At 38.0% G+C, this 17,767-nt stretch overlaps 1 protein-coding gene across 2 annotated transcripts in view; it reads left to right on the top strand.

Annotated features, from left to right (window-relative positions):
* The window catches only part of rtf2 (replication termination factor 2), a 32,697-nt gene extending 16,678 nt beyond the window's left edge, over positions 1 to 16,019 (top strand). The window contains exons 6-9 of one of the 2 annotated variants that reach the window (XM_030134695.1): positions 4,577 to 4,687; positions 7,327 to 7,385; positions 11,442 to 11,512; positions 15,420 to 16,019. In XM_030134695.1, the coding sequence (XP_029990555.1) occupies positions 4,577 to 4,687; positions 7,327 to 7,385; positions 11,442 to 11,512; positions 15,420 to 15,613 (435 nt within the window). In that variant the 3' untranslated portion in view covers positions 15,614 to 16,019. Of the gene's footprint in view, positions 1 to 4,576; positions 4,688 to 7,326; positions 7,386 to 11,437; positions 11,513 to 15,419 lie in introns of both variants that reach the window. The other variant, XM_030134694.1, reaches the window with a different exon arrangement.
* Positions 16,020 to 17,767: the final 1,748 nt, after the last annotated feature.

Here is a 17,767-nt window from a genome sequence, read left to right as displayed (position 1 = left end):
AACTCTGTGGATTCAGTTATAATTTTTGGGCTTTACAGGCCATGCTAGCCAAATAATGTTTTTCTCCAAGAATTTGCTGAATTGTTGTCATTTTACATCAAAGTTAAATAAAATCCTGATTTTTAGTTGATTTTAATACACATCTCTGCAGCCCTTCCCAGTGTTTATGTGTTACAAATTTTATGTGTCACCCAATAGAGGAACTACAATAACACACTCACAGTAACTGGCGTAGTTTAGGCGGTGTCAGTCCAGACAGCTTTTTTGACCCGGTTTGATGCATAGATTGCTTTTGCTTTCACTGGCTTTTTCTATGGTTTTTGATTCACTGTTACACCGGCATACAAGCACAGCTGCTGCTTCTGTTGGTAGCATTTCATGTTTGAGATTGTATGGTTGAGTGCTGCTTAAACTCTTGTGTTGTTAGCTGCTCAGTTATTTTTAAATATCCTGTTTGTTACTGTTGAGGTGGAACTACTAGGCCTAAGTATTAACATTCATAGCTTCTGCATTCTTGGGATATATTACGTTGTAGCTATCTAAGAATAACTGGTTGTCTGTATTTTAATGTATTGTTTCCATTGAATGCATTTATACATATTGATGTTAAAAGGATATTATGTTTATCTTTATGCTGTAACTGGGATAACAAAATGTGGTCAAAAAGTCATATTAATTTTAGTGGTGGGCCAGATCAAGCGGTGACACGGGGACACATTTCATGTTCAATAAGCTCAGTGTTGAAAGCTAAATAACTTATCTCCGTGTTTAATACATGTATGAATAAGTCTCAGTAAGTACTTTCACATGGCGCATGTTACAATTTACATAAATAAAATTTTGGGGTAAAAATACTTTACAAATACTATACAAATTACTGCTGCGTTACACAGGGACTCAAAATTAACTTTTTTTTTTTTCACTTCATACAAATGTACAAAACATGTAGCCTGGCCAACCATCCGGTTTTCACAGTGTATTCAATAATGAGAAAACAGCCTAGAATTGGGTCAGTTGCTGTGAAATATGCACAAGCTGTTCTATACTGAACTAACCACAAGTCTGGGGGATGGGTGTTTCGCAATGACTTCTTTTTCTTGAGAGTCAAAGTCAGTTCTAAATCCACAAATCTCAGTGGTTTACTTGATTCAAAAATAAGGGTTAAATTACAGATTACACCCTGCATTCTTCAGTTTCTCCAACAAAAGCATCACGTCTGTCTTATCTGTGATTGGTTTACTCAGCTAGTGTTAGTCCCACCTTCATTTTTGGATTCAAGCCCCGTGATTCCAGACGGATATCTCATTGAGAAAGATGGATGGCTGGCCCGGCTACAAAATATGCTGTTCTCATAAGAAATTGATTCTAAATGAAACATAGGGCTTTAGCTACAACAGTTAAACTACAGTTGTGATCAATATTGGATAAAATTGTTTAAATGATGGTGAAGTTTTTATGAACACAAATATACTGTGACACAGGGACAGCAGTTTGTCACTTTGTTCTGTAGTCATGCTAAAAGACTTTGCTGGAACTAAAACACTGCAAATATGCTAATAAACTTTTATTTAACATACATATCACAACTGAAGTGATATATACAGCTAATAGCAGCATATATTTTACAAATAATTTGACTGTACATAACCTTTCTATATTCTTGTACTGTTGAATAATTAGTTCCTACAGATTCATAGATTTAAGATATCACTGAAGCCCCTTTTACACAGCACTTCTGTTCCTGGAATATTTGACCTTTATTCTGGAATGACGTCTGTGTAAATGAAATGGTGGGATCATTTGGTCCCACCTCTGTCACAGCTCTGTAATGACTCTGAAGATAGTAACAGAGCCGTGATAAAGGCGGAATGAGGACCAGTGTAGAAGTGGCTTTGTACAAGCAAGAAAAAATATTATTATTAAAGTTAATAGTGCATTTCCATAAATGTCAGAAGTATAACTTTACATAATGAGTTATATCTTTTTTTCTGTAAGTGATACTGAAATTTAGTAAGCAGTTCCATAAAATAGAGTTCCTAAGCTAGAAAATGAGTGTATTTGAGAAATGATAGGTGAAACTTTCATTTTTGACACTGATGTTCACTTTCGCTTGATCTGACCATGTTGGCAGTATTGTAATTGCAATTTGGGTCTACTCGTGTAGTTATCAAAGAAAATGTACTTATTACTCTTTTAAAAATGTCCACGATGATATGGAACTCGTATAGTTGGATTGTTAAATGGCTCTCTGACGCCCCCTACAGTTTTTTAATGGGACATTTTTTTTTTTTTGACATAGTCAAACAAACTTTGGCACACACATCCCTCATGCCAAACTGAACCAAAAAGCCTATGAGGACACACCCCTATTTACAATTGTGTTGCCATGACAACATCAAAACTGTGCCATAGAAATGAATGGGTTTCTTTCAGAATCCCACCCCTCATATTTTCATCATCTCCTCCTAGGGTTTACATCCAATTTGGACCAAACTGGGTGAAAATCACCTACACACATGTGTGATCAAAAGTTATCACCTACATTTTTATTTTTGATCAAATGTGGGGCATGGCTGTGATGAGCTTGTGGTGAGTTATTAATTTACAGAAGCATGAAACTGTGTTTATCTCACAGAATGTCAGATCGAGCCCACGATACAGTGTCCTCTCACTGTCAGTGGCCTCGGCGGTCATGTAGGGAGGCGGTTGCACGGGAGGGCGAGGGCCTTAACACCGCTTGCGGTTTTAATTGGAACTTATCTTTCCTCTCTTGTCATCTTTCATGCCTCTCTCTTGCAAACATGGTATTGTTGTCACTGAACTATGACCTGTACTCCAATCCATAAAGTGTAGCGTTGTTTGTAGCCTATGTATTCAGTCACACAGTCTTTAATTTTCTTTCCTTGCCTGTTCCCTTCACTGTTTGTTCGTCTGAGAGTAGTCATGATGAGGTTAAGCTCTGATGTGAAGGGGAACTGCAACATGGTTGTGTTTATTTTGGGTGCAATTCAGTTGAGTACATTTGCTTTCAAATTAAATTTTGTTTGGGTCCAGCTGGATGTTGATCTGAATCACATCTTAGACGAGAAGACCTTTGCTGGCTTATGAGGGCTAAGCTAAGTAGCCAGTCACGACAGTTGATTGACAGGGAAGTTTAGCACATAAGGTTGGTTTTTCAGGGGATCGTAATATTGCTTTACCTGCTGAGGCTTTCCATGTATTTGACAGGGAGGTTGCAGAACAGATACATACTGCCAAATGTAACTTACTGCAGTAATAAATACCTTTTCAGGAAAATGTTCCTGACAGAAATATTGTCAATAGAAAGCGAAGAATTTCTGACAAGAGCAGACTATTTAAATAGATTGATAACAAATAATTAGTAAACACTGAGCCTGTTTACAGGGTGGGGAAGCAAAATTTACAATGAACATTTAGTTGTTTTTTCTCAGCAGGCACTACATCAATTGTTTTGAAACCAAACATATATTGATGTCATAATCATACCTAACACTATTATCCATACCTTTTCAGAAACTTTTGCCCATATGAGTAATCAGGAAAGCAAACGTCAAAGAGTGTGTGATTTGCTGAATGCACTCGTCACACCAAAGGAGATTTCAAAAATAGTTGGAGTGTCCATAAAGACTGTTTATAATGTAAAGAAGAGAATGACTATGAGCAAAATTATTACGAGAAAGTCTGGAAGGTACTATTAAAGAAGAATGGGAGAAGTTGTCGCCTGAATATTTGAGGAACACTTGTGCAAGTTTCAGGAAGTGTGTGAAGGCAGTTATTGAGAAAGAAGGAGGACATATAAAATAAAAACATTTTCTGTTATGTAAATTTTCTTGTGGCAAATAAATTCTCATGACTTTCAATAAACTAATTGGTCATACACTGTCTTTCAATCCCTGCCTCAAAATATTGTAAATTTTGCTTCCCCACCCTGTACATGCCCACTAATACTTGGATCATTATCCGATTTCTGGAATTGTCAGATTATACAAGTAATCATGTCAGCAGGGTAATCTAATATGATTTATCAGGTAACAGCAGCAATCAGGTTAAGAGAAATCAAGTTATCACACCTGGCTTTCTCCCCAATACTCCAATGTCCTCTTGCATGTATACAGGTTAATCTGATTCATTTCGTTCTTTTACGTCTGCACATGTGGAAACACAATTAAAATTGTATGGAATGGAAGTTACGTAGTCAAATGTGTGTGGAAGACAATAACAGGAAGTTTGAGTCTACCATCACTACATATATACATACTCCGAAAGGCATCCGATAATGGACTGGGGCATCTAAACCAGTATTTTTCAATTATTGCATTTCCTAAGTGCATTGTAAATGTGTCAGATCTGATTATTACAATCATCCAGTTCCTCCCAGCTGTCTGACTTTTATGGTCATGTAAACAGGCTCAGTGTTTGTTGTCTCTAATAATGGATTGTATTTGTATATTTTCTAGGTACACCAAGCTCTTTTACACTAAATAAATATATGTATGATGAAAAGCGCCTTTATATTGAATTTTTCTGACACCTGATATGCCATGTTTGATTTTAGTGTGGGGACCCTTTTCAAGATGACGATATTATTGTGCTCAACGGCACTAAAGAGGAGGTGGAGAGGCTGCGAGAGAAGATGGAAGAGAAACGGGCCAAATCCAAGACAAAAGTGAGTCCTGTTTTTTAAATGGATGTCTGAAAATGCTTGATATATAAAAAAGTGTTGTACATAAAATACATTTATTATAAATGAAAACTAAATTTGAGATGAATTACACATAAAATGGAGTAATCTGGGACTGTTGCAATGTTCAAAAGCAAAGTAAGGGACAACAAAAACCTCAGTTAAGCATGAGCATAAGCATTTCAAGAATGTATACCATGTAAATCATGTAGGAACACTGTGATGGTCTAAGTATGAGTGAGGGCAGAAGTCAATTGATGTGACTTTGCTTCTAGATTGATTGATTGATTGAACGATCAATTGATTTATCCCACAGTAAGCAATTCTGTTAACAGTCTCCAAATGCGATTCAAGAGTGAATCATCATACAGCGTTGGAAAAAATTAAGAGACCATTGCAATTTCCTCTGAAATCAGTATGTCTGCATGTTTGACAGCCATTCCATTCCTGTGTCTGTTGAATTCCAGCACAAGCACACCTTGTTCTACTTAATGAACACCTGATCCATGTCTTATTTAAGAAGGAGAAGTATAAAAACTACTACGATGGCTATCACTATCTTCTTACAATAGGCAAAAACAGTGCTATTAATACCGCAAAAGTAATTGGAATCAAAAAATAACTATTGAAAACTAGTCGACTTCTGCTGTGACACTGTTCCCAAACTCTGAGGACTGGTTCTTCTATCAGGACAATGCTCCTGGCCTCAGCTAGATCAATAAAGGTGTGGATGACGGACCATCAGATGAAGACCCTGTCATGGCCAGCCCATTCTCCAGACCTGAACCCACTTTGAAAACTTCTGGAGGAAGATGGATGGTCACAAACCATCGAACATTTCTGAGCTTCTGGAATTTCTCTGCCAGGAGCTGCATACAGTCATCCAACAGCAATGGTGGAGAGCCAAGACACGTGAAAGCTGTCATTGAAAATCAGGGTTATTCCACCAAATATTGATGTCTGAACTTTTCCTGTTACTACATTAGTATTTTGTTGTTTAGAAAGGAATATGAACTTGTTTTCTTTGCATTATTTGAGCTCTGAAAACACCTGCATCTTTTTGTTATTTTGACCGTGTGTTGTGTTCTGCAAATACATGCGCTAAATAACAGTATATATTTTTGGAATTTGGGAGAAATGTTGTTGGTAGTTTAGAGAATAAAACAAAAATGTTCATTTTACTTAAACACATACGTATAAATGGTAAAATCAGAGAAAGTGATCATTTTGCAGTGGTCTCTTATTTTTTTCCAGAGGTGTAGAATGTACAAAAATAACAACAGACATGGACCATTCAGATATCATATACAGTGTACTGCCAGTGTGTGGCTTATATGTGTGCAGTTACACACATCACATCAAAAACAAACAAACAAAACATATACTACTATGTTGACTAAATCGGCCTCTTGGATGGGAATGGGAAGGTGATTCAAGGAAGCGATTTTTTTTTTTTTTTTTTTTACGAGAGAATGCCCTTTCACCTGATGTGTTCCACAAACAGCTATTTAATCAACATGTTGATTACACTGTCTTCGGTCGCAGCGCCTTCCGATTTGCTGCAGCTAACGACTGGAACACTCTACAAAACACCCTCAAACTCACTGTCCTCACATCTCTCACTGTTTTTAAGCAAAATGTGGAGGAAATTTTAATTGATTGTTGCACTTGTTGAGTATTTTGTCTTTTACATGTCTCACTGTTATTGTTGTAATGTATTTATTTATTAACTGTTTGTTTCTGTAATTGTTTAACCTTGTTTTTACGTTTAGCCCCCCCACCCCTACCACTCAAGGAGCCATTGCTCTTTGATCAGGCTGCATTTGTAAATAAGAATATGTTCTTAACTGCTTGCCTGGGTAAATAAAGGTTAAATAAAAATAAATAAAAAAAATGTTGTGAACACAGAGTCCTAGCTGGTGTGTGTGGAATGGGTAGATGTGGGGGGGGGGGGTGATGATGTGAGGTCATGTAGTACATTGTAAGTTCAAATTAGTATCTTGATTTTGCACACAGGTAACATTTGTACTGATAGTAGAGCAAGAGTGATAGCAGTATTAGTGGTTCTCCAATCCAATCCAACTTATTTATTATTTATTTATAAAGCACTTTAAAACAACCACAGTGGACCAACGTGCTTTGCAGAAGAATAAAAGCACAATACAAATTAATAAAAGCATTAAAAACATTAAAATCAAATAAAATAAAACAAGTTAAAATATAAAAACAGAAACAAGATGACAACGTTGCACGAATGTTAAAAGGCCGAGGAGAACAAGTGGGTTTTAAGAAGAGATTTAAAAACGGGCAAGGAGGAGGCCTGTCTGATATACAGAGGCAGGTTGTTCCACAGTCTGGGACCAGCAGCAGCAAAGGCCCGATCTCCTCGTAGCTTGCACGTTGTTCTGGGCACCATCAAAAGCAGCTGATCTGAGAGAGCGAGTGGGACTGTATGTGTGAAGGAGCTCAGAGAGGTAGGGCGGTGCAAGACCATGGAGGGATTTAAAAACAAATAAAAGTGTTTTAAAATGGATTCTAAAATGGACAATAAAGAAAAATGTACAATTTGTTTAATCAGTGTTTTGTCTTTCATTAATCTGTAATTTTTTTGCTCTTCTTTTCAGAAATCAAAGAAGAGCAAGGCAGCTCAAACTGTGTCAACACCTTCAGAATCAAAAGGTTAGACTGAAGCCTTGGTTTCCACTGAACTGCAAGTGTTGCAAAAGCTGCCGCAGTGCTTCCTGTGGCTTAACTGTTGCATTTAACCAAGCATGAAACTGAATGCCACAATCATTGTTTCAATACTTGTATCATGTTATGAAAGTGTTTGGATTGCCTTATCAGGCTTTGGACAATATGTGAACTGTCACACGCGACAATAGGATACTGGACAAATGCTATGGCAACGTTAAGGGAGCATACTCTGCAAAGTCAAAGCCCCCTCTCTGTAACTCAGACCATAATACAATACATCTTATAAATATCATATAAATCATCATCATCAACATAATAAAATAACAACAATAACAACATAATAAATCATCAACATCATATAAATCAATTTTTAAATCATGTAAACCTGTACATAAAACTGTTAATGTCTGGACGGATGACTGAGTTGAGACGCTAAAAGGGTGTTTTCTGAGCACAGACTGGTCCATATTTCATACCCTAGAGCTTGATGAGGCAACAGATACCATAACTGACTACATGAAATTTGCATTGATAATGTGGTAGCTAAGAAGGAGGTAGTTATATATCCTAACAACAAGCCCTATATAACAAAAGAAATCAAAGAGTGCATAAATGGGAAGAAGTAAGCATTCAGGATTAAAGACAGTGAGTTTAATAGAAGTTCAAAAAGAATTGAAGCAGCTCCTTACTAAAGCAAGAGAACAACACAGACAAACAATGGATTAGAGCCTCTTAACCTCAAATACTAAAAAACTTTGGGATACAATGAAATCAGTAACTAACATGAATCCTGCAAAAAAACAAATTACCACTCTAGATGAACAGAACAAATCAAATGAGCTGAATGATTTCTACTTAAGATTTGACCTAGAGACTTTCACTCATGAATGTGACAGAGTGATGCAGTCTCTATCAGTAACTGATACCACTAGTCGGCTGGAGGTGGACCCACTTTGTGTTCAGCGTCTCTAGCGCTGTGCGGACTGATAAATCCACAGGCCCAGACGGACTGCCGGCCTTTGTGCTCAAAAGCTGTGCAGAGGAACTAACATCAGCACGGTGCCCTGTATTTCAGCGATCATTAGATACCCACACCATCCCAGCTCTATGGAAGAGGTCAATAATAACACCAGTTCCCAAAAAGTCCTGTGCTACAGTGAATAATGACTTTCACCCTGTTGCCTTGACCTCCTTAATTATGAAATGTTTTGAAAAAATTGTCGCATCCCTGCTTAAACCACAAGTACAGACAATGATAGATGCATGTCAGTTTGCCTATAAACACAAACGCAGTACTGAGGATGCAGTCCCATGCATGTCGCATTTTATTTGTAAGCACTTGGAAGAACCAAAAGCATATGCTCAAATTTTATTCATTGATTTTAGCTCAGCTTTTAATACCGTACAACCCCACCTGCTTCTGGAGAAGCTTAAGGACATAAACGTTATCACTACATTGATTAAATGGTTTTATTCCTTTTTAACTAATCGCACACAGCAACTGAAGGTCAATCAGACACTGTCGGATATTAAACACTGTAGCACAGGAGTACCTCAAGGCTGTGTGCTTTCACCAATACTTTTCACACTGTACACCAACGACTGCAGGAAAGTAAACCCCAACAATTTTATCTTGAAATTTGCAGATGACACAGCAATAGTGAGTCTTCTGCATAAGGACATGGACACTTCTGTATACTATGATGAGATCAACACATTTATTAAGTGGTGTGACAAAAATCATCTGGTTTTAAATGTGGCAAAACACAAGAGATGTTTCTTGACCTGAGACAAGTGACCACACACGAGCCGGTGGTCATCAAAGACCAGACTGTCAATCAAGTAGCCACATACAGATACCTAGGGGTCCATATTGATAACCTTCTTTGCTGGAAACCACACATAGAAAACCTGTGCAATAAACTGCAGCAAAGACTGTATTTTTTAAGATGACTGAGGCTGTATGGGGTCAGCAAGCAGATTATGCTGATTTTTTGATAGAGCTATCTTAGAAAGCCTCATTAGATATGGCATCACAGCCTGGTATGGCAACTTACCAGTCCAACTGAAGAACAGGCTAGCCAATATGCATAAAACAGCAATGAAGATTATAGGTATGAGAGAATATAAATCCATAGATCATCTGTATAACCAGTCGGCCATGAAACAAGCAGCAAAAATCTCTTCAGACCTGACTCTTCCATTGTCTTCCAAATACGAACTTCTTCCATCAGGAAGAAGATTTTGTTTGCCAAAGTGCAAAACCAACCACCTCAAATTATCATTTTTCCCAACGTCCATTAAGCTGCTGAACAATGTTAAGAACTAGTGCAATAGAGCAATGTGCAACAAACACACAGCACTTTAGCACTTAGCACTTTTTTCTCTCCCTGCACTTTAGGCGTCTTTATATGTTCTGTGTTGTGACTGTCATGTGTAGTCCATGTTTGGTTTATATGGCAGACTGTCTTTGTTATGTTTCCACATCATGATGCTTTTTATCCTGTCTGTGAAGCAATGATATGTAGCACTGTGCCCAAGATGAATTTCCCCCAGGGGACAATAAAGTTTATTTTACTTTACTTTACTTTAATATAAGAGTAACATCTTCTTAACAGATCAAATCTTAGTGCATGTTGATGTGTGTCAGTGAACAGAAAACAGACTGGTACATTTGGGAAGGGTTGAACCATTTTTGAGAACATGAACTGCTTCAAATAGGATTATTTACTGAAATCATGCTTTACACTTTTTTCTTACAAGTCATTAATTCTGTGATTTGCGATAAGCCACTAATAATGTGAAGCATTGATGGTGATCCCACTTCTGAAAGCCTTCTCTTACAGCTTAATGTTTTCTTTAATCTAGCAGTGCTTTTTTAAAGCAGACTGCCCATCCTTCTCTGCTTTCTGACTATTCCATTCTTCTTCTTCTTCTTATTATTATTATTATTATCATTATTATTATTATTAGTAGTAGTAGTAGTAGTAGTAGTGGTATTATTAGTATTATTAGTATTATTCCCATATTACATCATTACACATTTTACTGAGGTTTCATCTGTCAGCAGTCACATGCCAGGCCTGGGTCAAGCCTGTTTACTCATACTGAGTCACTGTCTATATTTATTAATAACCTAATACTTGTAACACTATTGGGAATACTTGCATTTCTATTCTGGAAACATGACACATTTTTTACTTACAATCACTTATAGATATATGTAAACTAAAGCCTTAGGGGACTTATTTTAAAATAGCCATTGACTTAGTCTGTTGTAACATCCTACTTTGTTTTAATCATGGACTTGTTTTTGCATGGACCATATGTAGTGAATGTTTGTCAAAAAATCTAAATTAAAAATCAAAGCATCACTAGTGCACCATGGCCATGTGGTGTACCTACTTCACAAAACAAAAGTCCATTGTCCATGCAGTTGTGGCGTATATTGTGGTTTATTTATACTCAAAAGAAAGTAAGCAAACAAATGAACAAAGAAAGTGTGCTTCCTCCTGCTGCTTCTCTTGTTCTTCTACCAAAAACAACATAGGCGCACCCAAGTGCATGCTGGGCCTTGACGTATCTGGCTACGCAAACAAAAATGCACAAGAAAGTAATTTGACTTCACAAATAAGTGGTAAAAGTAAATATTAACATTAGGAGAGTGATGTACATAAAAGACCATCCCTGACCATATCTACAACCAGTTCCACATGGACTTATATTAATGTCTTGAAGAGGTAAACAGACATTTAGAACAGATATAGACTCTCATTTTTCCATCTGATCAGGAAAACACTGTTATGTTATCATAGGTTTGTCATTATAATTATCAGAACAATACAAGCACTCAGTACCATCAAAACGTTTTCCCTCAAGCGTGAAACACTAATTTATCTGGTAACACAAATAAAATGTCTTTCTCTTTCCAGTATGTGTTCACAGTGTTAATGATTATAAACAGTGATTTTACAGTCATGAAACTCTATTTTGTGGTGTGGGAATTCTGCTTTGACTGTCTTCCTCTTAAATCCCACATAGATGGCACAAGTTCTCCAAAAGTAGACGCAGCAGGGACGAGCTCTCTACAAAACGGAAGTGAGAGGAGCCACTCAGGTAACTAAACATGAACAAACGCATAAACACTGAAAACAGATTTATAGCTGCTGCAGAACAGGAAAAAGACTGAGCCCAGTATGTCTGCTGCAGTAAAAGGCATGGTGACTATGTGTACAAAGAACAAAAATATACAGAAATGATGAGTAAAATGATTGTATCTTGTGCAGATAAATGATACTCACCAGTCTGCCCTTGAAACTCAACAGACCATGCATAAAATGAAACTTTACTGATTGACAAACCAGTCAGGAAGTGTTGTAATTGATTGACTCATCCCCATGGGCTTCAGACAGCAAACATGAACATTATTGAAGACAAGTGGATAAAATGTTATTTAACCCATAAAAACCCACTGCTACTTTTATCTTAGTTCCCAAATGACTTTTTTCTCTCTAACTTTTCTTAACTCTTTAAGTGCCAGACAGTTAAGGGGCTAATAAGCCTTAAAAGTGCCACAGAATTTGGCCGTTTTTCAGTATTTCGCGTCGTTTTTATAATATTTGAAGAATCCTGCAGGAAACCGCTCGGTAACATCCGACCGATTGCTAATTAGATCCAAAACGCACCGGACGCAGCCGATTCATTATTGATCATAATTTGCATAATTTATAATAATAATAATAATAATAATCTTTATTTATATAGCACTTTTCATACATTAAAAACTGTAGCACAAAGTGCTTTACATATCCGTTTAAATACCGCCCCCCACCCACACCCACCCACTCACCCGCACACACACACATATACATGCAAACCCACATATACATGCAAACCCACAAGCTCACACATACTTAAGAAGACTGACTGAGCACGGGTAGACCAGAACAAAAATGTACAAGTAAAAGTAAAACATCAATTTAGGAGGCGCTGTCTCAGGGAGCCATCCGCACCAGGAGGCAGCCGCCGACCCCGGCGACCAGGCACCAGCAACACAGCCCCGCATCCCAACTAGTGGGAGAGGGCCAACTGGGACCCCCACCCACCAGAAAGGAGCGGACCCCAGTGAGAGAAGGCGCCACAGCCCCCGGAGTCCACAGCCGCCCCCCGGCATGGAGGGCTCCCTCTGATGAAACACCGGAGAATAAGAAACATTAAAAAGATATAAAAATATTATTCGGTCGCGTGACCTCAAATTCCCGTCTGCTTGGTCTCAAAAGGGGGACACAGAAAGAACGTCATCGAAATGTGAGAAAGAAATGGGGGTGGATGGTTTGTTTGTACACAAATGTGGCGTGTTCTCCAAAGCCGATCTGATCGGCCCGTGGCACTTTACAGGTTGTTTTCGTAAAGCCGATTTAATCGGCCCATGGCACTGAAAGTGTTAAATGATCCATCACCATTTATACTATTATCCTCTGTAGTTTGCATTTTTTTCCAGTGGAAATCATGTATTTACCCATATTTAATTTCCTGATCATGTAGATGTTCATTAAAACTCAGAGTTAATTCAAAGGTTAGTATATCAGAAACAGAGAAAACTGAAGAAAAAGTGACTTTTTCAGCAAATCTGTCAATAACTGAACATAAACCCGGTGTGTCCATCCACTGTCACTGATCCAACTCCATGGGTTTTACTGGTGAATCAATGTTGGAGAACAGGGGTCACCAATCCTGGTCCTCGAGGGCCGGTATCCTGCATGTTTTAGATGTTTCCCTCTTCCAGTACACCTGACGGTCATTATCAGGCTTCTGCAGAGCTTGATGATAGGCTTATCATTTGAATCAGGTGTGTTGGAAGAGGGATACATCTAAAACATGCAGGATTCCGGCCCTCGAGGACCAGGATTGGTGACCCCTGTTGTAGAAGATGATGGTGTTTCCACATTCACTACAGAGCCTCTGCAAATGGGTCATATCTGACGACCATGAAAAGATGACAAACATATTTTACGCCCACACATGGATTGATAGGATTAGTGGATCAACAGGTATTAAACATTTTTGAACAGTAGACAATTTTGTTCAGTGGTGGATGTTTGGGTCTTTATGGGTTAAGCGCTAAAGGAAAAGAGGTAATGACACACCCATTCCGTTGCTAAAAGGTGTGAAGAAACCCACATGAGCAGTGAATAAAAAAAATAAGATAAGATCACCACAGATGAATAAATATCTTCTTAGGAGCTCACATGTTGTGTGAGTATGTATATCTTATCTCATTTTTTTATTAACACTTTCAGTGCCATGGGCCGATTAAATCGGCTTTACGAAAACAACCTGTAAAGTGCCACGGGCCGATCAGATCGGCTTTGGAGAACACGCCATATTTGTGTACAAACAAACCATCCACCCCCATTTCTTTCTCACATTTCAATGACGTTCTTTCTGTGTCCCCCTTTTGAGACCAAGCAGACGGGAATTTGAGGTCACGCGACCGAATAATAGTTACATCTTTTTAATGTTTCTTATTCTCCGGTGTTTCATCAGAGGGAGCCCTCCATGCCGGGGGGCGGCTGTGGACTCTGGGGGCTGTGGCGCCTTCTCTCACTGGGGTCCGCTCCTTTCTGGTGGGTGGGGGTCCCAGTTGGCCCTCTCCCACTAGTTGGGATGCGGGGCTGTGTTGCTGGTGCCTGGTCGCCGGGGTCGGCGGCTGCATCCTGGTGCGGATGGCTCCCTGAGACAGCGCCTCCTAAATTGATGTTTTACTTTTACTTGTGCATTTTTGTTCTGGTCTACCCGTGCTCAGTCAGTCTTCTTAAGTATGTGTGAGCTTGTGGGTTTGCATGTATATGTGGGTTTGCATGTATATGTGTGTGTGTGTGTGCGTGTGTGTGTGCGGGTGAGTGGGTGGGTGTGGGTGGGGGGCGGTACTGATTTTTAAACTGATATGTAAAGCACTTTGTGCTACAGTTTTTAATGTATGAAAAGTGCTATATAAATAAAGATTATTATTATTATTACTATTATTATTATTATTATTATAAATTATGCAAATTACGATCAATAATGAATCGGCTGCGTCCGGTGCGTTTTGGATCTAATCAGCAATCGGTCGGATGTTACCGAGCGGTTTCCTGCAGGATTCTTCAAATATTATAAAAACGACGCGAAATACTGAAAAACATCCAAATTCTGTGGCACTTTTAAGGCTTATTAGCACCTTAACTGTCTGACACTTAAAGAGTTAAACACTAAATGGATAATCAGTAACATTCAGTCATTTTTTGACTCACCAGCCAATAGGCCATTAACTAATATGAAGGCACCGTGCACAGCATTGTCCTCACCATTGTCTTCGTTTGCAGTTTCTTCAGACATCATCTACGACAAAACTACTGATTGAATTCATTGCAAATTTTATTTCTAGCTTCCTTGGGACAATTTCTACAATGTTTTAAGATATTTAGATTTTTTTTTAATGAATTTTTTAAATATGAAAACATTTGCCTTTACTTGTAATAGGCCATATTTTGATGATTTATGACATGGAAATAGTTCCAGATATCAATATAGTTACTATTGAGCACTGATGGGAAGTCATATATGAACTTTAATTTAACATGTTGAATTCTCCTCCAGTGAAAGTACGACCCACTTCTATTGGGAGATTGATCTCCTGCATTAAGACTACAGGACTCTAACATAGCGCCAGAAACCTCGCAAATTTAACTTGGTAGTTCCTCTCCGTTCAATTGGACTGGTTTAGCTGGTTCTAATGAACTGAACAAATCTCTTGGATGAGAGACGAAACATTTTCAAAAGAGCTAAACCGGTCCAGTTAAACCGAGAACAACTGCCAAGAAGAATGATGAGAACCTGCACTGACATCTCGCAAATTCGAGTTGTTTTTCATTCTTGATAGAAAATGCCTGTGAGATCCAGGGCCAGTGATCCTAATTTTTTTCTGCTGTTATTCTCTGCCTCCTCTTTCTCATTGCATTCTCATTGGCTCCTCTGTCTCCAGATGTGGTCGAACCATCTGCTTCCTCCAGCTCCTCTACGAGCACCAAGTCATCCACCTCCGCCACCAAAAGATCCATCCAGGACATGGGCGAGAAGTCAGAGGCCTTCAAATCCCTGTTCACCACCCATAGCTCCGCCAAGCGCACTAAAGAGCAGACGTCCAACTGGGTGACCCACACTCCGTATCACTTTTAGTAACTTCCCACATTGTTTTTTTCCATTGATGGAAAGGCGCCCTGTTTACACCTGGTTTTAATATGCGTTATTTGGGATCTGATTACAAGTGGACAAATTTAATGCGAAGTATGAATTCACCCACAATGCATTGAGGATGTGTTGAGATCTAAGGGCTCAGACCACACATCAGTGCTGCATATAAGGACTATCTACTCAACCCGAATCTTCTGTGCAAGTGAACATACATGCTTGTTTGCATACCAACAGTGTCATCATAAAGTGATACTACGTTAGCCTTATAGCATATTTGCCTAAGTCATACAATATTTGGACAAAAGTATTGGGACACGTTGAATTCAGGTGTTTCTTTTCTAACAGGAGTCTGGGATACAAAACAATCATGGCAAATGTTATAATATAGTTTTATATTAGATCAATATCACTGCATTGGTTAGTTTTGTTTAAATTATCTTTGCTCCCAAAATGCCTCAGATGTTTTTTTTTTTTACATAATTTCTCTCAACGTTGAGTTTTTTTTATTTTATCCATGACTATGATTCTAAATGTTCTACTGCTAAATTTCTTCAAAATTTTTCGTGCTCCAACTGTAAGCGATAATTGTCTACCAAAACTAACTATCTACTTTTTTCACATCTCACTTCGGAAGAAAAATCTCCCATTAAACTGTAAGGAAACATTGATATGTATAAACTATATGGATAAAAATATTAGAACACATCATGGCTACAGCCGTAAGATGACATGTTCATGCTGGTTTGAGATATAAACATCAAATACTAATAATCAATATGATATTTTCACAATATAAAAAAATATATTATGACATTTGTGATCATTGTTTTGTATCCCAGACCCCTGTTAGAAAAGAAACACCTGAATTCAACGTGTCCCAGTACTTTTGTCCAAATAGTGTATGACTTAGGCAATTATGCTATGTGGCTAACGATACTGTTTTTTTTTTTTTCACCACACCTACAAGGGAACGTATAGTGAACAACAGCAGAAAGATTTATAGTCAACATTTAATTAGTTTTTTATGTCATGGAATCGTTGACCTGTCTGGACACACGGTTTCAAACGCCCCTCTACTCACATGGCTGTAGAATTTTAATTTTGCACTTTGTTTTGCAAACAACATGTGTTTCTTTCATTGTTCAGGATTCAGGAAAAAAGTGTGACAAACTTCTTGATATTTGATAGCCTGGAGCGTTCCATTTTGATTTATTTCCTCCTTAAATTTCTGCCATCAGTAGTTGCATTGCTGCTTCCTTCAATCAAAACATCTGATATGGAACAGGGAAATGAGATACTAGCTCAACTGGTTACTCGAAATACAGAGAAGCGTGTTTTTATGGTGTGATGTCGAATTGTCCACATATGATCAGATCACCAAAGCCGCAACCAATGTCAGGTGTGAACAGAAGCACAGACACCGATCCCCACGAGTCACTGATATCAACGTCACCAGTGTGTGAATTCATTCCCTGCTCGTCTCTTCAGTCCCCTGTAGCTCAGTGTTTACATGTTGTGAACATTTTGTTAATAGCTCCCCAGGCTGTTCTGACCCTCTGTTTTGGAGCATAATTCCCTAATGTATTCCCTTCATGAAGCGTTGTGTCACAGGTGATTTGAGACTTAACAGAATGTGTTCTTCGATATGGTGATGTAATTCTTTAACCTTTAGTCTGCTGCCTCCTAGTGGAGGGAGTGCAGCTCAATAAAGAGAGTATTATATGGTTGAAATCATGCTGGGTTATTCTGATCTTTAACTCAATATTTATCCTTGACTTTTATGAGCTTCTCTGTCATTTTTCATTATAGAATATATACTACATGTATATAGAATATGTAGTATATGGAATATTTCATCTTTTGATTTCTTTTATTGTTGGATAGTCATGTTTTAATGCTAAAAATTAGTGGAATAAAAGTTAAGGACAGTTTTTTGAAAGGAGGAAAAAATATTTACCCATGATTGAATGCTCATAATTTTGTAAAAAGTTAATGGAGAAACAATGTCAACACATGCTTAGTGATCATGTTATCATGTTAAATTAAATTTAACCTATTTAGCTTAGCACTAAAGCATCAATATTATTCATATTCACAAGCAGAATATTTTAATTTTTTACATGTTTTCTTTTTTAAAAG

The sequence above is a fragment of the Sphaeramia orbicularis genome, chromosome 5, assembly GCF_902148855.1.
Source record: "Sphaeramia orbicularis chromosome 5, fSphaOr1.1, whole genome shotgun sequence".
Taxonomy (NCBI): Eukaryota; Metazoa; Chordata; class Actinopteri; order Kurtiformes; family Apogonidae; genus Sphaeramia; species Sphaeramia orbicularis.
Note: the sequence above shows the minus strand (reverse complement) of the source record. Positions and strands in the feature narration are given on the sequence as shown.